The 24,084-nt window shown below is 41.1% G+C and overlaps 2 protein-coding genes across 10 annotated transcripts in view; both read right to left on the bottom strand.

The window, feature by feature from the left end:
• Positions 1-24,084, bottom strand: part of lmo7a (LIM domain 7a) — a 138,059-nt gene that overhangs the window by 26,035 nt on the left and 87,940 nt on the right. For 7 of the 8 annotated variants that reach the window (XR_009827596.1, XM_062061796.1, XM_062061792.1 and 4 more), the window contains 8 exons: positions 20,769-21,015; positions 10,560-10,589; positions 5,431-5,545; positions 5,109-5,248; positions 3,641-4,310; positions 3,324-3,569; positions 3,029-3,143; positions 1,981-2,142 (listed from right to left, as the gene is read on the bottom strand). Coding sequence is in view for 7 of the 8 variants with exons in the window: in XM_062061796.1 (XP_061917780.1) it covers positions 1,981-2,142; positions 3,029-3,143; positions 3,324-3,569; positions 3,641-4,310; positions 5,109-5,248; positions 5,431-5,545; positions 10,560-10,589; positions 20,769-21,015 (1,725 nt within the window). In the remaining variant the exon portion in view is untranslated. The remainder of the gene's footprint in view (positions 1-1,980; positions 2,143-3,028; positions 3,144-3,323; positions 3,570-3,640; positions 4,311-5,108; positions 5,249-5,430; positions 5,546-10,559; positions 10,590-20,768; positions 21,016-24,084) is intronic. The other variant, XM_062061791.1, reaches the window with a different exon arrangement.
• LOC133659077 (LIM domain only protein 7-like) lies at positions 12,655-20,317 on the bottom strand. Of its 2 annotated transcripts, XM_062061799.1 has the most exons (3): positions 19,865-20,317; positions 17,590-17,697; positions 12,655-15,718 (listed from the first exon to the last, which is right to left on the bottom strand). In XM_062061799.1, exons 1-3 carry the CDS (start codon positions 20,194-20,196, stop codon positions 14,959-14,961), a joined length of 1,200 nt encoding a protein of 399 aa, XP_061917783.1. In that variant the 5' UTR covers positions 20,197-20,317; the 3' UTR covers positions 12,655-14,958. The 2 variants fall into 2 exon arrangements, with proteins under 2 accessions (XP_061917783.1, XP_061917782.1); XM_062061798.1 differs by lacking the exon at positions 19,865-20,317 and having other exon boundaries at positions 17,590-19,838.

The raw sequence follows: 24,084 nt of genomic DNA, 5'->3' as shown, positions 1-24,084 counted from the left end.
TAGCGGCTGGCTGTAGCAACACAACCAGGAGGACTTTGACTTGGATAGCAGACGCGCTAGCCGATGCTAGCCGCCGACCGCACAGATGATCGGGTGAAGTCCTTCGTCCTTCCGTCGATCGCTGGAACGCAGGTGAGCACAGGTGTTGATGAGCAGATGAGGGCTGGTTGGCGTAGGTGGAGCGCTAATGTTTTTAGCATAGCTCTGTGAGGTCCCGTTGCTAAGTTAGCTTCAATGGCGTCGTTAGCAACAGCATTGTTAAGCTTCGCCAGGCTGGAAAGCATTAACCGTGTAGTTACATGTCCATGGTTTAATAGTATTGTTGATCTTCTGTCTATCCTTCCAGTCAGGGGTTTATTTCTTTTGTTTCTATCTGCATTTGAGCCCGATGCTATCACGTTAGCTCTGTAGCTAAAGTGCTTCGCCGATGTATTGTCGTGGAGATAAAAGTCACTGTGAATGTCCATTTCGCGTTCTCGACTCTCATTTTCAAGAGGATATAGTATCCCAGGTGGTTTAAAATACAAATCCGTGATCCACAATAGAAAAAGGAGAAAGTGTGGAATCCAATGAGCCAGCTTGTACCTAAGTTACGGTCAGAGCGAAAAAAGATACGTCCTGCACTGCACGCTAGTCCTTCACTCTCACTTTCCTCATCCACGAATCTTTCATCCTGGCTCAAATTAATGGGGTAATCGTCGCTTTCTCTGTCTGAATCGCTCTCGCTGCTGGTGTAAACAATGGGGAAATGTGAGGAGCCTTTCAACCGGTGACGTCACGCTACTTCCGCTACAGGCAAGGCTTTTTTATCAGCGACCAAAAGTTGCGAACTTTATCGTCGATGTTCTCTACTAAATCCTTTCAGCAAAAATATGGCAATATCGCGAAATGATCAAGTATGACACATAGAATGGATCTGCTATCCCCGTTTAAATAAAAAAATTTAATTTCAGTAGGCCTTTACATGTTGCGGTTAATAGTATTCTATCTTTATCTGTCGTTATTTATACTTTCCGAATAAATGATGTGATAATGTTCATCAGTCAACTCATTGGTGTTCATTTTCAATCTATCAAGATAAAAAAAATAATATCAACATTCAATTACAGGATGTTATTTATGTAGTTTGCTCATTTTCCTCGACTGGTGCACTAACATCATGTGGTTTATACTTTTTACATTTGTAGCATCATCTACAAAGATACAAATAATTGCTATTGCGACATCTAGTGGACACATTTAGAACAGCAGTTTCTTTCATTCAAACATTTCGGCTAATTTTAACACTTGGAAAACTCATCCTGCGGGCCGGATAAAACCTGTTCGCAGGCCTGATGGGATCAATAACATCCATCCATCCATTTTCTACCGCTTATTCCCTTCGGGGTCGCGGGGGGTGCTGGAGCCTATCTCAGCTACAATCGGGCGGAAGGCGGGGTACACCCTGGACAAGTCGCCACCTCATCGCAGGGCCAAGGGATCAATAACAGTGCCAGGAAAACTATTTTTGATGTGGTACTGTACTTGAGATAAAAAAAACTAAACCTTCATAACCATTAGTGTTTGGGTAAATGCAAATTCTTTATTTTAAAGAGACATTTTTGGACAATTGAAGGCTTCCAACTTTTTAGGTCATGCTTGAATGGGTTTAGCGTAGAAGAAGAGCCCTCACAAATACTTTTTTGGGTGTTTACAATGATAAACTTTACTTTCATTGAAGTATTTTCACTCCCTCTAAGTGTCCCAATACTTTTGTCCTTAATACAATATAAAGCAAATATAAAATCGATCCCTAAATCCCACACACACACACACACACACACACACACACACACACACACACACACACACACACACACACACACACACACACACACACACACACACACACACACACACACACACACACACACACACACACACACACACACACACACACACACACACACACACACACACACACACACACACACGACTCACTGTTCTGGCCATAACGTCGCACATCCATCACCAGGCTGCCCTCCTGCAGGGCCTCCGCCATGCCTGCCTTCCAGTCCAGATAGCTCATGTCTGCCACCCGGTGGCCGTTGACCGTCAGCACCTCGTCCCCGGGCTTCAACTGGAACATCTCAGCTGGGCTGCCTGTGGGAAAGACACCAAAACAGGACTGTGTAGGAGCCTGACAATATATGCAGTGAATAATGTGGCAACTGGTGTGTCAAGCTAACTGCGTCGTGTAGAAGTCTCGGTGGAAAAGCTAGGCTCAGACCCAGAAGGTCTGGCCCAGATAGATGCTGCCCTACTTAGGTCTGGAACCGCAGTGGTCTAGAAACAACTATGCATGCGACAAAAAAGCTGCACCTTTGCTATAACTTTGCCCATTTCTACAATGTGGTACATACTCCCCTTAAAATGGCGCTATTGATAATTTTGCGCTTACGAAAACAGGAATGAGCAGGTACTACATCTAGTACCTGGTCAGTTAGCGTTCTAAGTAGGCTGGCTGACACTCATTGGTTGAGCAAACTCGTCATGGTAACATTAAAAACGACAACAATAGAATGATCTACAGTATATATCTTTGCTGTAGAAAGCCATTTTTTCTTACCAGCAACCACATGAAGACCACCAGAAGTAAATAGAGTGGACCCTTCTTGTCCTCCGCTGCTTGTTAGCTTGTCTCGTTCCGAATGATGCATTCAAAGCAACATGGTATAGAGGGTTTCTGGCGGTACTATTTTGTAGCAGTCAGGGCGAGGATTGGGCAGTGGAAAGGCGCCAATTGTTCTACATTATGTTAGTGTTGTCATACTCAAAATCAGTTCTGGCCTTGACACAATTTCTGGAAGTTACAGCTTTTTCTTGGACCAAGATAGAAGGATGCGTTTCTTCAAGACCACTAAAGACAAAAACTTCATAATGATCCTTGACTGGGTCTTGACCAGGCTTGGGTTTGGTGGAACCTGCTATCATGAAGACACTTTGGTATGAGAGATTCTGAGGGTCTAGAGAAGAGTTCTGCTTATACCTGGTTGGACAGACGCGACGTGGGCTCCAGTCGAGTCCCACCTAGTCTTGAAACCAAAGTCTAGACTGCTGTTGGGCTTCTGGTTCAGACTAATCCGCATCTCGCAGGAATTGTCCTACCAGGAAAGATCAGATATTTTACGTTAAACGTGCAAACTATAAAAAGCTCTGCAGAAATTGGAAAGCAACTGGACTCTGTAAGTTTGTCGCATTCTTAGAGGTTTTTTTCTTCAGCAGACAAGCAGTATACAAAATGGTCAGTTTGCTCTTGTAATTTTTCATTAGTCCATAGTTACCTGGCTGGTATCCTTAGCAGGAACTTCTCTCTTGAACGGAACCGGGTCAGAAAAGACGCTTGACGTTGTGGTGACGGTCTTCCCGGTAGTCTCCTTTTGATCCTCCTCATCGTCACTGCTGTTGGCGGGGCTCGACTGTGACTCAGCCTCGTCTTCTGGGGTAATGAAATCTCGATAGCGGCTCAGTACCGACGAGGTCTTGGTAACTGCGGCGTCGCCATTGATGCGGTTGCTGGAGTCTTCTGACTGTGGGGGAAAACAATGCATCTCGGAATACCCGCTTTGGAGTCTTAATACAATATGTGTCTGGGACTTACTGTGAAGGACCTGGTAAGTGATCCGACACGGGATGACTGGGTGCCAAATGGTCTGGGTGCAACAACTGAGGTCAAGCGCGCACTGTCCGATTTCTGGTAGCTCCTTGGGAGGGAGGCGGACACCCGAGATATTGCTGGAGCGATTGGTCGATTAACTTCCATAGTGCTGGGCTGCGATGGTTTGTACGTTGCAACAAAGGATGGGGGCTGCACCTTGACTGGGCTTTTTGGTTCCAACACTTTTTGTGGAACTCTGGGAGCAGGGACAAAGCTTGAAGTCTTCTCGGTTTTGGCAGTGTTGCGGTTTTCGAAGACTGAACTTTTCTGAGAAGATACAGCCCCTGAAAGATTGGGTCTGTAGAATGCGGTGCGGTTACTGGTGCTGCGGCTGCTGGTGCTGGTGGTGGTGCTGCTGGTGCTGGTGGTCCCTGCAGGGCTGTCTACCGTGTCAGATTCCTGCTTCGAGGACCTAAACCGTGTCTGATAAGCAGCCGGCGGATTGTCCTCTTTCTGAGAAGGTGCAGATGTGGCGGAGGACTCAAAAGGAGTGTCGATAGTGTAGCTTCTGCTGAGAACTTCTCGGGATGGAGGGGTTGGTTTGTTAAATACGTCCCCGTCGTCGTCAAAGCTGAGCGACGAGATGCGGCTGCCGATGCTTCGCCTGTTGTCTCTGCGGACCCAGCAGAGGACAGTAGAAGAAGTTAAGGAAATGGTTTAGGGCAGTGCTTTTCAAACTCACAACTTTCAAAATGCTTACTTGTCCAAATGTACTTTTTGATAAAGATAAAAACAACAACAACAACAGGTCAGAAATGTAGGACGTCTAACATGAATGAAAAAAAGACATTTGACAAAAAATGGTGTGCTTTCTCGACCCCAACTAATTTGGAAACCCTGGTATTAGTTGTCTATTGCTGATCCTCTGCATTGGTTTGTATTGACACAAATATAAGACGACCATGGAATTAAGATAAGATGATCTCTGTGTCGCCAGTGTGTGTGAGCGACAGAAAGAAAAGCCCTGACTCACTTAATTGGTTTGCCTGTATAAATCTCCAGGCCTCGTATATAAGACGCCACATCTTTTTAGATTTTATCCAAAGGAGGAAACAAACTACTGTCCTTTATTCTGGTCAATATAACTGTATAAAAAATTCATTCTCAAACTGTAGTACGAGTCAGGAAGACCAGAAACTGTTTCACTTAAATAACAACAGTGTCCGACGAACCTGAATATAAGACGACTCTTTTTTTGAGAAAACCATTTTTAAGACAAGGACAAAAGTTTGTAGTTATTTTTCAAACAACTTATATATTGCAATTAAACATGTTATATTTAGCTCTTCAATATAAGACAACCAGTCCTGAAGAAATGGCGTCCTATGTTCAGGTTAGCTATATGCACAGTACACTTACCGGACACCTCATTAGGTACACCTTGATCCAATACTCCGTTTTGGGCATTTACCTGGCGTCTTGCATCTCCTTGAAGGTCTTGGACCTTCTGTCCTTGCCATACGTGTCCTGCTCAATCTTCTCCCTCTCCTCCTTCTTCCTCTTGATGTCAAAGTTAAGGCTACTGCGTCGGTTCTTCCATTTGCTTAAGTCCTGCGATGCAGAAAAGGCGAAAAAAAGGTGTTCTATTTGGGTATTCTGGGCTCCTCCTTGGCTCAACACCCCTGTGGTTAGGGACTGCGTGACCCAAATGCTACGTGACAGCATCAGACTACAGTAGACTGACACCATACTACTTACTCACATGCAGGACCAAATGTTCTTTTTGTACTCACATCCTGCCACTCGTCCTCGGTCTGCTTGACCTGCTCGCGATATTTCGCCAGCTCTTCGTATCGAATCTGACGGGCGGCCGAAGGTTCCTGTTGGATGTCGCTTGTTGATTTGCTCCTTTGAAAGAAAGAAAAAAGGAGAGAACTTTAAAATGAATTAGGAAAACATTTGAGTCACAATTCCACAGAGAAGGAGCGCAGGTGTTTCAGCACTTTAAAATCAAATAGAAACTAAAAATAACAACAAAATAAAATACCTTGTATTTCTCTGTTATGTCTTCTCGTTTATCATTGGTTCTAAACTGGACCGCGAAACATACATTTCTGGAAAGTATGGTTTTATGTAGGGATGTCCGATAATGGCTTTTTGCCAATATGCCGATATTGTCCAACTCTTTAATTACCGATACCGATATCAACCGATACCGATATCAACCGATATATACAGTCGTGGAATTAACACATTATTATGCCTAATTTGGACAGCCAGGTATGGTGAAGATAAGGTACTTTTTTAAAAAAATGAATAAAATAAAATAAGATAAATAAATTAAAAACATTTTCTTGAATAAAAAAGAAAGTAAAACAATATAAAAACAGTTAAATAGAAACTAGTAATTAATGAAAATTTGTAAAATTAACTGTTAAAGGTTAGTACTATTAGTGGAGCAGCAGCACGCACAATCATGTGTGCTTACGGACTGTATCCCTTGCAGACTGTATTGATATATATTGATATATAATGTAGGAAGCAGAATATTAATAACAGAAAGAAACAACCCTTTTGTGTGAATGAGTGTAAATGGAGGAGGGAGGTTTTTTGGGTTGGTGCATTAATTGTAAGTGTATCTTGTGTTTTTTACCTGGATTTAATCAAATAAAAAAATTAAAAATAAAAACCGATACATATAATAAAAAATACGATACCGATAATTTCCGATATTACATTTTAACGTATTCATCGACATCTCTAGTTTTATGGCTTATGTTTATTTGGAACATGTAAGATACATCACATATTTCCAGTTTCTCATTACATGTCCGAAAAGGAGTAGGCAGAAGCAGAGTTGATTTAATCCTACCCCTTTTTTCCGTTTCATAGCAATCAATAAAGTTTAAAATATTTATGAGGATTCTTCTTCTTTGTACTTCGTTAAAACTTTTTGAGTATGAAGAGTTTGTTAAAGTGGATCATATAAGTACATTCTTTAACTTCTTTACTTAATCCAAGCCATCATTTCATTCCTGATACTGATATATTAAAGGTTTTAAGTGTTTTGAATTAGATTTTCCTCTAAGATTATGTTTCTCCTCTTTTGTTAAGAAGACTTGCTGTGCATTCTTGGCTAGCAGGTTATAGTTTGCTTTGTGCATCATTTTAACTGTTTGCAGCTGCACAAAATTATTGAATTTCAATATTTTCGAATCAGTAAATAAAGGGTTTGTGTGTTCTCAATATCCAACATTACCTAATATTCTAACTGACCTTTTTTGTAACACGGTTACTGAATGCAGTGTCATTTTGTAGTTATTTCCCCATATTTCTACACAATAACTCAGATATGGTAACATTCGCGAGCAGTAGAGAATATAAAGTGATTTTACGACACATTTTGCTTTATTCATTATTGACGTGTTTCTTGCCACCTATATTTTTTTAAAGGAAATTTTCAGTTGATCTATTATTACAACTAAAAATGTGTTTACTTTTACTCTTTCAATGTTTATTCAGTCTATTTGACTTTCCCTTCTACTGTTACCAAATAGCATCATTTTAGTTTTACTGTTTTTGTAAAACTATCTCTTTCATTTGTTCATTTCTTCTGTTATCATTTGTAATAGCTTCTGTGTGTTCTCCCCTGAACAAAACGCATTTGTGTTGTCCACAAATAATACTAACTTTAAGTCCTTTGTGACTTTACAAATGTCATTTATATATAAATTTAACAATTTTGGTCCCAGTATTGATCCCTGGGGTACGCCACAAGATACAGTATATTAAGCTCTGTAGACGCGTGTTTGCCGAGCTTCACGACGTATTGCTTCCTGTTGGCTAGGTAGCTTCTTACCCAGTTCAAGACCAACCCTTTGATGAGATATTGCGATTGATTGTGTCAAAAGTTTTTGTAATATCCATAAACACTGCAGCTGCACACTGTTTTTCATCTATTGCATTGGTAATGATCTATTCCGTTATTTTGATTAATGCCATCGATGTTGAAATGTTGTCTCTATATACGTATTGGTTCTCTGCGAGTGTTCCACTTTAATTCATGAATTTGTCAAATCTAAAATTAGGACTTAGTATTGATAAATCAAATATTTTCATATTTAGAATATTAAAAACCTGTTTGCGACCGTCTGAATGTCACCTATACACTTGTTTTACCCAATATACATTGCACATTGTAATCATTATAATAGACAAATAGAACATTTTGATGGGCCTGCTATCAGTGCCCTGGACTTCTGGCCGGGGGTCGCCGGAAGCCACCGTACTTTGACGATGGTACCGAGTGTCCCAATCCGTGAGTTTTAGGTGTTACTGTACAAGATGAGCTATAGCGCTAGCCTAAAACATGGCATGCTAACAGTTAGCATGTCTCACATATCAAGTAGCACGGCTGTAAAGTGTATGGCTGCGGAAATAGAGAAAAAAGTGAAAAAACAGCAAAAAAAAGTTATGCTAATATTAACTTGCTAGCATGCTAACAGTTAACAAGTGTCACGGACCAAGATATTTGACTCTGGGGTAAACGGAAGCAAATTTTGCTCAAAAAAATATCATGCTTATGTTAGCATGCAAGCAAGCTATCAGTTAGCTTCTCTCAATACTAGACAAGTGTGTAAACAAAATGAGACGTTAAGCACCGAGCTAAGTGAAAGTATAACTAAGCTACAAGAGGAGGTAATCGGGTCTTATTGGCGTTTGTCTCAGAGCAATTGTCAATTAAAAGGGTATGTACCCATTCAATTGGCCCATTTTTTTTTTAAATTTGTGAATAGCGTCGCCATGGTAACACGAAATGTTGCCAATTTAAAGTACCGCCCTTGGCGCAAGTGAGACCTTTCCGACGGTATAACATATGTGGGGGTTCGTTGGCCGGTTCGTGGCGTATTAATCGTAAGAGAAGCGTGCGGACCTATAATAATGAACGTTGAAGTATGAGGAATAATACTATGGGCTGCTTGCCTTTCAGCAGGCCCATAATAAGACATCAAATAGACATACTGCAGATAAACACACTCAGTTCTTCAAAACAACCACTAACTTGTGAAAATACTGCTGTGCAATATACAGTACAGTACAGCTCTACAATACAGGTTAAATACAATTATATACAGCAGGGGTGTCCAAACTTTTTCCACTGAGGGCCAAACACGGAAAAATTAAAGCATGTGGGGGCCATTTTGATATTTTTCATTTTCAAACCATAACAAAATACATGGATTTTTTTATTTATTTTACCTTTAGGGGTCCCGGGGACCATAAAGGGTCTCAGTTATTAAAATGTTAAAAATAAGTCAGATTATTATTTTTTTTAAATTATTTAACGCTTACAGTAAATCTGTATATCAACTTCAAGTTGATATAAAGTAATACAAATTTTAAAAAATGTTTTATGGCTTTTCTGTCAAAAACAACTTAGTTTTTTTTATAGTAAAACTGAAATATGCAGTATTCAGTAATTAGAGCCCTAAAAGATCAATAATGCAGGACACCATTGATTTTAATTCTTTCATATTTTTGAGTAATCACAGTGAAAAGATAAATAAAAAATCACTAAATATATTTGGGATCCAAAAGGTGCCCCACTCATAAAGTGATACATTTTTATTAGGTTTTTCTTTTACAACACTTAAGTTAGGAGATCAACTTCAGATATATCTGTCCATTTTATGCTGGAACTATTATTTTGTTTGTTTTATGCGCTTTTGTCAAAGAAAACTTTGATGTTTTTATATGGCTACTACACAATATATGCAATTTTTACCACATAAAACATTTTAAAGTGAAATATTTGAAGTAATTGGAGCCCTGAAAATAATTCATTATAACATGGATTTTTTTGTCATTATTTCATTTTTTTGAGCAATGGCAAAAAAAGAAAAATAAAGAAAGACAAAAAAGAAAAAAAAAACAGCCTACATGGCAGCTTCTGTGTCAACATTGCAACTTTTTCTTGTTAGATTTCACCTCATTCCACTTTTTGTTCTTTTTTATTTTTACAATAGTATTTCCAGAATGTGTGGCGGGCCGCTAAACAATTAGCTGCGGGCCGCAAATGGCCCCCGGGCCGCACTTTGGACACCCCTGATATACAGTATATATGAAAACATGACACTCCAATAGAACAATGCATTCTCACTAAATACATATATTATTAATTTAATCAAAAATGTGTATTGATTTGGTCAACATCAATTTACACAGGTTGGCTCATTTAAAATCAATAATAAAAGTTTGAATTAAAAAGGAGACACATATCAGAGGTCACAAGACACCTGCAGATGTGACCTTTGACTCCCAAGTCCCTCCCCAAAAGAAATCTTGCTTTGAATGATTTAATTGAAAATATTTGAATAGTTCTTGTTTTGTACATTTTTGACACCCGCTTGTTAGAATGACTGACGAATGCAGTTGTGTTCTATGGGAACATCATATTTTGATGCTTGGCATACCATAATAAGTCACACCCGCACATGGTCAAACATGTCCAACAATGTCCATGTTTTGCATAGATGCTGTTAGTCAAAACACACTTCCCCCCCCCCATCCACCCTTTGCACACTAGCAGTACACAAGGAGACCACACAGGCGCGATGTAAGCTGGGCTGATTAGTGAACAGCGCCCCCACTGGCCATCAAGAAAAACACAAGCAACAACACTCTACTCACCTGCACAAGTGAGTGTGTTGCTTTTGTGCGTACATCTTTTCTCCATTAACCATGGCCTTGAACTTGGCCGCCCCCGCCCCGAAACACACACACACACACACACACACTCACACACCCACACACACACACCCCAAAATAGAGCGTGTCATGTGTTAAGCATTTAGCACAGCAGCAACAGCAAAAAAGCGAGCCAAATGCGCCACATTCCTGGGAGCGGCTCGTGTCAACTCACCCATCGAAACTGTCTGACGCTTGCCGTTGTCTAGGAAACCACAAGGAGGAGAGGGGAGTCGGGGGCCAGAGACATGAGTGATTTAAATCAGCATGTGTGTGTGTGTGTGTGTGTGTAGGTTGACTACATAGTTTTGACCTTTGACCACCACAAGTCTCTAAAGGTGACATTTCCCGCCAGGGAAAGTGTTGCAACAACCAGCGCTGAAGTATGTTGTGTAGAATGGCCGCTTTGTGCTGCTGTGTGGGAGCAGATTGATGCTACGGTTGCCGCAGAGACCGTCCATCGGCGCTATGAGGAATTTATGAAGGCTTTCCAGGCGGCCCGCGCTTCTTGAGTGTCTTAAGGTGTGTTTTATCACACAACAGACCGTATCGCAAGATAATACAACGTAGCAATTCATGTCTCGTATTTTCTCCTACAATCACAGGCAACTGGAGTTAAAAAAAACAGATTTTATTACCCAATTTCCTCATATGCTAAAAAGTGTTTTTATTCATTAGACTGCAGACAATATCAGGTGTCTATTTTTCTATTAGCTATATATTCAGTGCAGGCCAAAAGTGTGGACGCACCTTCTCATTCAGTGCATTTTCATGACTATTTACTATTGTAGATTGTCACATCGAAACTATGAATGAACACATGTGGACTTATGTACTTACAAAAAAAGGTTATATTTAGGGATGTCCGATAATGGCTTTTTGCCGAAATCCGATATTCCGATATTGTCCAACTCTTTAATTACCGATACCGATATCAACCGATACCAATATCAACCGATATATACAGTCGTGGAATTAACACATTATTATGCCTAATTTGGACAACCATGTATGGTGAAGATAAGGTACTTTTTAAAAAAAATAATAAAATAAGATAACTAAATTAAAAACATTTTCTTGAATGAAAAAGAAAGTAAAACAATATAAAAACAGTTACATAGAAACTAGTAATTAATGAAAATTAGTAACATTAACTGTTAAAGGTTAGTACTATTAGTGGAGCAGCAGCACGCACAATCATGTGTGCTTACGGACTGTATCCCTTGCAGACTGTATTGATATATATTGATATATAATGTAGGAAGCAGAATATTGATAACAGAAAGAAATGGGGGGAGGGAGGTTTTTTGGGTTGGTGCACTAATTGTAAGTGTATCTTGTGTTTTTTATGTTGATTTAATAAAAAAAACCTAAAAAAAACAAAACGATACAGATAATAAAAAAACCGATACCGATAATTTCCGATATTACAATTTAACGCATTTATCGGCCGATAATATCGGACATCCCTAGTTATATTCTAGTTTCTTTAAAATAGCCACTCTTTGCTCTTTTTTACTTTTTCGGACACTCTTGGCATTCTCTCCATGAGCTTCAAGAGGTACCTGAAACAGTTTTCACTTCACAGGTGTGCTTGAAGCTCATGGAGAGAATGCCAAGAGTGTGCAAAGCAATAATCAGAGCAAAGGGGTGGCTATTTTGAAGAAACTAGAATATAAAACATGTTTTCAGTTATTTCACCTTTTTTTGTTAAGTACATAACTCCACATGTGTTCTTTCATAGTTTTGATGTGACAATCTACAATGTAAATAGTCATGAACATAAAGAAAATGCATTGAATGAGTAGAAGGCGTGTCCAAGCTTTTGGCCTGTGCTGTATATTTTACAAATATATTAAATTAAAATGTTTGTTAGAATGAATGTTTCTGATAACTTAATTTAAATCAATTATAACTCCATATAATATGCATTAAAAAATAATAAGTAGTAAAGGTTTTGCAAAATATTTACCATAATAATCATAATGGTAAGAAGCATCCACTTTTTTTCTTTATTATATTATTTTATAATATTAAATAGTTTTGTATTAAAAAAAACTAATTACGTCATGTTTATTATAATACATCCATTGTACGGTTAAGACGCTGTTTCACAAAAAGCATCGCATTTCCGGTATTTTTGCTTCATTACATTATTTTATTATAGAATTAAAATAATATACATCACCATACATATATTGCAATAAACATATCCAGTCACTGTTCAATGAAAAGCACCATTTTATTAGTGTTTTTTTGCATCCTTCTATTCTTTGATTACATTAAATAGTACTTGTTATATTTTCCCCACAAAAAAAACATCACAATAAATAATTAAAATATATTTAAAATGTATTTATTTTTAAAAATATATACTAAATAGTCCCTGACAAAAGTATCAACTTGTTTTTTGTTTTATTATATTAAATAAAGCTATTAATTGTATTTACCAAACATAAACACTCAAATTCAAAAGATGTGAAGTATATAATCGCTATATAATATTTGCTATAATCAACTTTATAGTTACCCTTCAATGTAAAGATATATATTTATTTTTAGATAAATAGTCGTTTCCCCCAGGAAACAACCCATATGTATGTGTGTTTATAAATTCAAACAAAAATCACAACATTGAAAAATGTAATTCCATTTTGGGTTCAACTTGACATTTTTTGTGGGCGTTAAGATGACACATGGTGCTGAAAATCACAGCTGAGGTAACTACTGCCACCGGGTGACACCACCTTTTTGCCCTTTTATTGACAAACAGAGTCCTATAATTGACATGTTTTAATCAAATAGGAGCTCGGTGTCTAAAACAGCACTGCAGGGTTTTGGGTAAATCCGATGATGTATTCATAAATCACACTTTAAAAGAAGTAACATGCAGCAGTTTGTGTTTCTCCTCACTAATCCTGCCATAGTGAGTCATTCCGACCACAAAACAAGCTCAAGAAATTCCAAAGCACAGACTCAAACACAGAGAAAACCGCTTAAGTCGACATTTCTCGGATTGGCTGACTCATGTCGACATAACCGAAAATAGCCACATATACTTGTGGTTTTCACCAGAGACCAAAAGAGAATGCTTCTAATGAGCACATTTTGTTAGTTGCGGAAAAAAGGGAGAAAACTAAAATTGTTGATGAGTGAAAAGAATAAAGGATCTTTGGTTCAACCTTCTTATTATTAGCATGTTGTTATTGATTTGGACTTGGGCTGTCAAAGTTTGACCCTCGGGCCGTTCCGTAGCCGGGGTGAAAATTGGCCGCATTCACTAGTAACTGATGAGCCACAAACGGGAAAATAGCGATCAGAAATGGAAAAGGAAAAAAAGCGGTACATTATGGAAATATCAGCTCCAAAGTCATGGCAAGTTGTTCTTTCGACGAGAAAAGACTATTTTTCACCGTGAGCGTCTTCACTGGAGCAAATTGCTCTGTTCAGATAGGTGGGCGGAGCTTCACTTCCGTGTTTAGATTACAGTTAAGGTGCATTGATAACATCATTTTGAGTCACTTTTTTATTGCAAACAGTAAGGTCCGTCGTCAAAACATGTCAAGACACCTTCTCAAACCTATCACACACTTCTGCCTTCAGAATAAAAGTGCTATGCTTCACATCCGGTCTAACTTCACTCACAAAATAAAAATGTCTTACATTTACGATCATGCTTTGTCAAATATGTTTTGTGATGTAATCTGTGATAGTTCTACCTAAACAAATGCTAGTACGACAGTTGGGAAGATATGGGAGATTTTTTGGTAGGCTGAAATAAAGTGTATATTTTTTTTATAACTTGTTCTGGATGATAGTCCTCAATTTTGGAAAGATTAGCAGGCTGAATATGACATGTTATTAATAAATAGACATGTAATGTACAGAATATAAGAAGCATTTATTCAGGTGGAAATATCACAGATTACATTAGCAAACATATTTGCCAATCAAAGCATGTTCGTAACAATCCACATTTGATGTTATTAATGCGTGAACCTGGTATATAAAGATGCTGTAGCTCCTCCCCTCTCTTGGCAAGTGCTTCTAAAGCAGGAATACAAATTATACATTCCTACAAAAAACAAAAATCTGGCAAGACACCAACACACTGCAGGTAATATTTTTTATTACCATTAAAAGTGTGTTCATGTCCTTTTTTTTTTTGGAGCTGATTAAAAAGCATAACGTTTAAAACATGTTTCATTAAAGCAAAAATAATTGTCTGTCTCGGGTACACTTATTAATGATATCCATCTGTGATTAATCGCGATTATTTCTAAGTTAACTATGAGCAAAATGTAATTAATCTTGATTAAATATTTGAAACGTTTCACAGCTTTTTTGCAAAAAAAAAACGTGCGAGCGACAATGACGGGCGTTGTTGATTATTCAGAATTTCAGATTTTATGTCGACAAAAGAGGTATGTCCATGTCAACTTAAGCGGGCAATTTTTAGTGTAAAAGAACAAGTTGGTATCCTCGACATAAACGTGCTCCGGTGTATTTAGAAGTTCCAAACAACAAATATTTCCACGAGCTAAAAGCTACAGATCATTAAAGTTTGTCTAAGTCTACAGCTTGAGAGCGGCTAGCATTTCTACCATGCGCCTCTTCTTATATCTCAGCTGACTGGCCTCTCTGATATCGCGCCACCTCTGCAGGTCGCCGTCGCTACAGGAAGTCGGCATGGAGGGGCTCGACTGATTGGCCGAGCTCTTCTGCGAACACGCGGTAAACTTTCGCACCAGCATGTCGTCCGATTCGGGACACGCCTCCTTTTTGACGGATTTATGCGCGGAGCCCTGCCGAGTGAGAGGGCACGGCGGGCACAGGAGTCGGGTCTTCAGATCCGCGGGGAGGTCCCACGGCTCGGGGACCGGCATCGGGGAGTAGTTGTCCGGGGCGCCGGAGAGGGGTCGTCTTTGGTGAGCTTGACGGATTTTCTCCTTATGCTGGACCAGGTCGTCCTGCTCGATGTCCGGGAAGTCCTCGTCCTCCATGTTGGCGTCGTGACGCTGGGTGACGATATTGAGCTGTTCCTCGGACGTCCACAGGCGCCGCCTCGCAGACAACGGGGTCTTGACCCTCGCCAGCTCCGCGTTGGACTGGAAGGCGAGGGTCCGCCTCGCAAACATGTCGTCGTTCTCCAAGTCGGGGATAATGCTCTCGTAATCTATGGGATCAGGCGGCTCGCGGGGGTCTTGGCGCCCGAGCAGGGGCCACTTCTGGCATTTGACCAGTCTGGGACCGGCGGTGGGGTCCACTGGGGGGAAAACCAGAGGCGGGGCCTCTAAGTGGGTGGTGGAGGGGGGGTGTGGGTGCATAGGCGGACTACAGGAGGAGGCAGCAAGAGAGACAAGGACAGAGAGGTGATGAGTGCATGCATGTGGACTGAAGGTCAAGAATTGGTGGGAGGGCGGATCTGACAGGAGATACCCTATGTGGACAAAAGTCTTGGGACTAGACCAGGGCTGTCAACCATGTGACCTGTTGGACTTTCTGTGTAAAAATGTGTCAAAACATGTGTTGCCCTTATCTTTGTGACAAATTCGCCACATGGTGGCGCTGTTATTAAAATGCAACGTTTAAAGTCAGAACGACTTCTCAAACCGCTCCTTAAAAGACCAACTTTAGTTTTGTGTTAAGCCGGATCAACACGAACTTTTGTGCACACCTTTCGGGGACTGGCGAGCACGAGCGTGTAAAATTTCAGCGGGATTGGTTGAAAAACATGGCCGCCATCAAGCTAAACGTCTTTGCGTGGGCGGGATGTAGCAACTAATTGTCCGTCAATCTCCGATCATTTGGCTTTAAAGTTCCTAAAACTTTGAGGGTGTCTCTGTTACATGTGTGCTAGCACGTCTGCCAAAGCATAGCAGACATCATTATTATTCAAATAAATTGCACACACAGCTGTGGAATGGCCACCTGACCCAATACTTTTGTCCATATTGCATATTTAAAGCTATTTCATGTGTGGATTAAATCATTTGGCCAGTTTTTATGCCATGAAACAAAATCATTGGATGTTAGTGATTTCCCAGCATAAGAGAGCTGCTTAAATTACAATATTAGACCAGGGGTCTTCAACGGTTACCAGGTCAAGACCAAGGGTCTTCAACGGTTACCAGGTCAAGACCAGGGGTCTTCAACGGTTACCAGGTCAAGACCAGGGGTCTTCAACGGTTACCAGGTCAAGACCAGGGGTCTTCAACGGTTACCAGGTCAAGGACCTCCAAACTGACGTAGAGACAGAGCAGGCCCCCCCTATTAATACATCTTGTATACAATTGTGTTTGAACTTAAAACTGTCCTAAAAGTAACAGTTATTGTACAATAATAAGATATTCAAATAATACAGAAAATCGCAGCTAATAGCTGGCTGGCAACCAGCGTGCTAATCACTAGTTGGCATCAAGAGTGCTAATTGCCAGCCGTCAACTAGCAGGCATGCTAATCGCGAGCTGGCAACTAGCTTGTAAATCGCCAGCTGGCAACTAGGGCCGCTAAGTGCTAGCTGGCAACTAGCATGCTAATCAATCTTTCTATTCGCCAGCAATGGCCGGAAATTGATGGCTGGCAACTATCGCATTGATCCCTAGCCTGGAATTACTGTGCTAATTGCTAATTGTCAACCACAACGCTAATTCCTAGCTGGCCACTAGTTTGCTAAACGTCAGCTGGCAACTAAGCCCGCTAAGTGCTTGCTGAAAACTAGCATGGTAATCTCTAGCTGGCCATGAGCTTGCTAATATCCAGCTGGCAGCCAGTGCCGGAAATCGCTGGGTGGCAATTAGCGGGCTATTCCCTTGGCTTGCAACTAGTCTGCTGATTGCTAACTGGCAACTAGCACGCTAATCGCTAGATTTCCAGTAGTCTGCTAATAGTCAGCTGGCAGCTTTCGGGTTGCTAATCGATAAGTGGCAACTAGAACACTAGCATGAAGATAATATAATTATTCGTGTTCATAGTCACTGCCATTTCTAAACTACTCTATTCTGTGTTGGAAAACTGCGGTGTGATTATAAGGAATTATATCTTTTTAAAAGTCTAATCAATCAGTACCTCTGCAGACCCCCTAAGAGTCACGGAGCCCTCGTTGAAGACCTCTGTATCAGCCAATAGAAGACAACTAGTATTTATTTATGTCGGGTACTCTGTCTAGATCCAGCATCCGACCGACATCATGCAGCAGTAAGGACCTTTTGCCGTGCACGACAGCGGCGGTCTTGTGCGAGGGGGCGCAAGAGGGGGAGGGGCTGGAGGCACCGGGGTCGGAATCATCCGACGAGGAGGCAGACTGGTCGTGGCTGAGGCCCAGGATCAGAAGGTGAAGCGAGAAGGAAGAGTGGCCATGAAGGAGAGAGAGAGGAAGGTTAGCAAGGAATCGTAGAAAGTGAAAAATTGGAGCAGACAAGTATTGAATGTCAGGGGAAATGTGACGGGGAGGAAATGTGACGCGGAGGAAATGTGACGGGGAGGAAATGTGACGGGGAGGAAATGTGACGGGGAGGAAATGTGACTGGGAGGAAATGTGACTGGGAGGAAATGTGACTGGGAGGAAATGTGACGGGGAGGAAATGTGACGGGGAGGAAATGTGACTGGGAGGAAATGTGACGGGGAGGAAATGTGACTGGGAGGAAATGTGACGGGGAGGAAATGTGACTGGGAGGAAATGTGACGGGGAGGAAATGTGACTGGGAGGAAATGTGACGGGGAGGAAATGTGACTGGGAGGAAATGGAAGCCAGGAAACAAGCCACTTCATTAGGTACACCTGCAATAATCTAATGAGATCCAACACAGGATGGGAATTCTGCTCAGTTTTCATCCACGATGACACTGGCCCACTGGTTTATGTTCATGAAGGTGGTTGTAGTGCGCATCAGATGTGACAATCAGTAGATGAAAAGTCCTCTGGGATTAATAAAAGCGGAAAAGGTTGAAATATTTTATCCATACTTGGGTTTCAAGACTCTGAATAGCCTCCTTTTTAGGACTTGTTTTTGCTCAAATATTTTTTAACACCATCCATCCATCCATCCATCCATTTACTACCGCTTGTCCCTTTCGGGGTCGCTGGAGCCTATCTCAGCTGCATTCGGGCGGAAGGCGGGGTACACCCTGGACAAGTCGCCACCTCATCGCAGGGCCAACACAGATAGACAGACAACATTCACACACTAGGTCCAATTAAGTGTTGCCAATCAAATATTAAAAAATAAATTAAGTATTTTAATATCTGTGAAATAACGGTGGATTCAAAAAAAAGTATGTCATCTTTATTAGCTGCTTTAATTCTTCTTTATTTAGTTGTATTTATCTATTATATATTTACTGTATATTTCTTTTTTATCTTCATATGTCTTACTTGTATTTTATCCTTTTTCTCTACCCATGGTTTGTACTATTTTACTGGTTATATTATTTTTACTTTCCAGCATTCATGAGGGGTTATCGGCCGTGATGTGTCAGCATGCTGGTGGCCATGGTGTGGTGCAGATGGCTCTTGTGATAGTGTTTACTCACATGTCTCCTCTGTACTCAGCCATGCATTCATTTGTTCATATGTGTGTGTGTGTGTGTGTGTGTGTGTGATGATGGGGGATCTGGGTCATCGGGGTATTGTTTTTAAGTCTGTAAAGCACTTTGTGTTGCATTTCTTTGATGAAAAGCTCTTTATTTATAAACAAAGTTTTGATTGATTTTGATTTTATTCTGCTTTATTGATCGTTGATTAATCGGTGTGTGTCTGTGTGTGTGAGTGACAGGAAGAAAAGCTTGCTTGAGGAGTATTTGTGTTTGCATATATAAAATCTCCAGACCCCCGTATATAAACTATCCTTGGACTAAATTTGTCTTCCCATTATCAGTAAAATAACTAATTTACAATTAAATCAAAAGTACATCACATTTCTTAGCCACAAGACAGTTGTTGGAGGATTCTGATTGATCGATCAGTTATCTTTAAAGGATCATAAAATTTCCCTCTCTGTTGTTTGCTAACCCAGTTTTGCTCAAATATATTTTAAGACCAATTTTTTCTTTTTAAATCAAACAATGAAAATGTATTATAATATAGTTGTTTGCTAACCCATTATAAAAGAGTGTTAGCACACTCTATCTGAGTGGGTCTCTGTGAGTGACAGGAAGAAAAGCCCACTTGAAGAAGTGTTTGTTTGGGTTTGTTGGCTTTATCGATCGGCATAGTCTTAAAATGATCATAACAGTCCTTCTCTGTTGTTTGCTAACTTGCTAACCCTCTTTTCTGTTGGGTCTCTGCGTGTGTGAGTGACAGGAAGAAAAGCTCTGACCCAATTGGTTTACATGTATGAATCTCAGAACCTTACATATAACGACTGACCTTTTTCCGATGTTTTACTGGACGGGAAAAATGACCGTCATGTATTGGATCTCCTTAGATTCTGCGGCCAATCCAGCGTCCTGTGAGTGTCTTATGTTTGTTCCCTAACACACCTGAACCCTTGCATCTTCTTGTACCAAGGCCTCCTCTGGGAGCCCTGCCTGATCTTCTGGATGCGAACATCCTCCGCCGGCGTCCAGAGCTTTGGTAAGAACTTGTGGTACAGGACGCCGACACCGCCGGTTGCTGGGGGTTTTACTCCCATTTTGCGGGCGTACAGGTCGTCCTGAACGGGGTCGGCGTAGCCCACATCGTCGTCTTCATCCTCGGAGTCGTCGTATATGTCCCTGAAAAGGCTGTCGGTGGACACCGCGGAGCGGCGCTGCGCCCTCGGTTCCTCGCCATGGCCGAGGCTGCTTGAGAGAGACGGCGCAATCACACGCATGAAAGCATTTGGTTGGAGTTAGGCAGTCACGGCACACCAGGCACTCAAGACGGGGAAGAGGAGGATCCTGGAGCCAACGCAAGCTTGAAACCAAACGAAGCGGATTAAAACGAGGCAAATGAAGACGGAGCAGCGGAAAGTCAAGCCAACAAAACCACAGCATTGTTAGCACGAAGTCCAAAGATGTCGCCCGTTGTTACGATGATCGCCGTAACACAACCACACCGCGGCTTCTCTGACCTGAGGCAGGCCACGTTTTGCTGAGGCACAGCAGAGACCGTCGCTCTGGCCGCCCCTGTAGGGACCACGGGCACGGAGAAGTTGGCGGGGGGCGCCGGCGAGGGACTTTGGAAGCGTCTGCTAGCCAAGTCATCCAGAACAAGATCGGGGTCCGGCCGGTCTGAGTCGGAGTCGCTTTCGAAAACCCACTGCTGGTGAGCGCTTGGGGATGGGCAACTTTTTTCAGGGGGAGACCCGGTGTCACTGAGGGCACCACCGGGCAAGGAAACAACAGCAGGACCAACCAGGTCAACAACATTCTAACACCAGTAAAAAAGCTCAAAGACCAGTACCTGGTTAGCGGGGCTTCGTCCTCGAACACCGGGTTGACCAAACTGCGACGGTTGTCGTTATTGCGATCGGCCTGCTTCTTCCTCAGGGGAGCGGGCACGTACCCTGAAGTCTTGTTCTTAGAGGGCAGGAACTGGTTGAACTGGGTGGTGACCTTTGGCGTGACGACTAGAGAGCGGCGGTACTGGAGCGATTCTTTCTTGTCGGCCATCTTGAAGGCTGCGTCTGCCTCGGCGTCGCTGCAACAACCTGGAAAGGTGGACGGATGGTGAAGACACCGAGGTTTATTTACAGGACATTGGTGGCGCCCCCTACAGGGTGTGGTTTTGATTGATTGATTGATTGAGACTTTTATTAGTAGGTTGCACAGTACAGTACATATTCCGTACAATTGACCACTAAATGGTAACACCCCAATAAGTTTTTCAACTTGTTTAAGTCGGGGTCCACTTAAATTGATTCATGGTACAGATATATACTATCATATATACTATCATCATAATACAGTCATCACACAAGATAATCACATTGAATTATTTACATTATTTACAATCAGGGGTGTGGAGGGGGGGGGGGGGTAGGATATGGACAGCAAGTAGTGGACGTAGAGAGAGAGAGAGAGAGAGAGAGAGAGAAAGAGAGAGATCAGAAGGCATAAGAAAAAGTATCTGCATTTGATTGTTTACATTTGATTATTAGCAATCCGGGGAGGGTGTTAGTTTAGGGTTGTAGCTGCCTGGAGGTGAACTTTTATTGCGGTTTTGAAGGAGGATAGAGATGCCCTTTCTTTTACACCTGTTGGGAGCGCATTCCACATTGATGTGGCATAGAAAGAGAATGAGTTAAGACCTTTGTTAGTTGGGAATCTGGGTTTAACGTGGTTAGTGGAGCTCCCCCTGGTGTTGTGGTTATGGCGGTCATTTACGTTAAGGAAGTAGTTTGACATGTACTTCGGTATCAGGGAGGTGTAGTGGATTTTATAGACTAGGCTCAGTGCAAGTTGTTTAACTCTGTCCTCCACCTTGAGCCAGCCCACTTTAGAGAAGTGGGTAGGAGTGAGGTGGGATCTGGGGTGGAGGTCTAGAAGTAATCTGACTAGCTTGTTCTGAGATGTTTGGAGTTTAGATTTGAGGGTTTTGGAGGTGCTAGGGTACCAGGAGGTGCATGCGTAATGGAAAAAGGGTTGAACGAAAGTTCCCGCCAGAATCCTCATGGTGCTTTTGTTGACCAGAGAGGAGATTCTGTAGAGAAATCTTGTTCGTTGGTTAACCTTTTGGATTACCTTGGTTGCCATTTTATCACAGGAAAGGTTAGCCTCTAGAATGGAACCTAGGTAGGTGACCTCATCTTTCCTGGTGATAACAATGGCACCCACTTTTATGGTGAAGTCATTGACTTTGTTAAGGTTGATGTGGGACCCAAACAGGATGGATTCTGTTTTACCCAAGTGGATGGATAGCTTGTTGTCAGCGAGCCAATGGTCAATGTCCTCCATTCATACAAATACACACTGCGAGTATTAGGTCACTTGGTCAGTCCAAAAATATAAACACACATGTAATAAAAAATATCTGCAAACTTTTACATTAATTTGACAAATTACTAATAATTTATGGAAGATTAGCTAATAGGTTACTTGATGGCGGCCATGTCTTTCCAATAATCTTGATCCAACTTTCCACACGTGTGCTTGTCAGTCCCTGAAAGGTGATTTGGCTTAACACCCCTAAAGTAAGTGTTGTTGTTTTTTGGCATGTTAGCTGTATGAGAAATTTCAAGTCTACCTGACTTTGGGGGTTGAATAACAGAGCCACAATGCGGTGTCAGAAAAATGATAGCACTTCAAAAATGGTGAATACGCAATCATTGACACGCCGTAAAAGTCACCATCTATACTACTTAGTGGAAAAGGAGGGGCCAACTCAAGTGGTCCCGATCCGATATTGATATCGGATATTGGTTCGATACGAGCATAAAACAAGCGTCGGATTATGTGGGCTTGCAGCTAAAATCTTGTTCAAACATCTAAAGTTAAAATCTGGATGTCCTCCATTTGGATCCACAAGGTTGGTCTTTTCTTGTATTTCAGTGGCCTAGGGGTTAGAGTGTCCACCCTGAGATGGGGAGGTTGCGAGTTCAAACCCCGGCTGAGTCATACCAACGACTACAAAAAATGGGAGCCATTACCTCCCTGCTTGGCATTCAGCATCAAGGGTTGGAATTGGGGGTTAAATCACCAAATGATTCCCGAGCGTGGCGCACGCTGCTGCTCACTGCTCCCCTCACCTCCCAGGGGGTGAATATGGGGATGGGTCAAATACAAATTTCACCACACCTAGTGTGTGTGTGACAATCGTTGGGACTTTAACTTAACTTAAACATGGGAGGTTATAGGCTAGTAGGAGCTAGCAGCTACACAACAGCTAAGCAAACAATAGCGCACAAGCAAGACATACGTAACAATGGTGCATAATTGAACAATAAGGACATGTGTCAAATCAAGTATCAAATAATTACGGCTGCATATTACTTACAGATACAAAGTCTTAAAAAGTATCCAGTAACAAACGTGACTGCAACATTACATTTTTTTGCGTCATGATGAGTTTAACTTAATGAGCTATATCTAAACAATTACCACTCCACTTCAACGTAAAGGCAGGTTAGGTCCATTCCAGACGGTTATTGATAAATAACTAAAACAAATGTTTTTCATACCTTTTCTAACATTCCACACTACAGAATAATACAACTGCTCAAATCGTATCGGAAATTACTCAAGACTCCAAAAGTGTTGTTCCGGTACCAAAATGTATTTTGATACTTCTCGGTACTTTTTGATACTTTTCTAAATAAAGGGGACCACAAAAAATGGCATTATTGGCTTTATTTTGACTAAAAATCTTAGGGTACATTAAACATATGTTTATTATTTCAAGTTTGTCCTTAAATAAAATAGTGAACATACAAGACAACTTGTCTTTTAGTAGTAAGTAAACAAACAAAGACTCCTAATTAGTCTGCTGACGTATGCAGTAACATATTGTGTCATTTTCCATTCTATTATTTTGTCAAAATTATTAAGAACAAGTGGTAGAAAATAAATTATTAATCTACTTGTTCATTTACTGTTAATTTCTGCTTACTTTCTCTTTTAACATTTCTATCTACACTTCTGTTAAAATGTAATAATCACTTATTCTTCTTTTGTTTGGATGCTTTACATTAGTTTTGGATGATATCACCAAGTCGTTACAGGATCATACATTGGTCATATTCAAAGTCCTCATGTGTCCAGGGACATATTTCCTGAGTTTA

Source organism: Entelurus aequoreus, linkage group LG10 (assembly GCF_033978785.1).
Source record: "Entelurus aequoreus isolate RoL-2023_Sb linkage group LG10, RoL_Eaeq_v1.1, whole genome shotgun sequence".
Taxonomy (NCBI): Eukaryota; Metazoa; Chordata; class Actinopteri; order Syngnathiformes; family Syngnathidae; genus Entelurus; species Entelurus aequoreus.
This window is presented reverse-complemented; position numbering and strand designations above follow the sequence as displayed.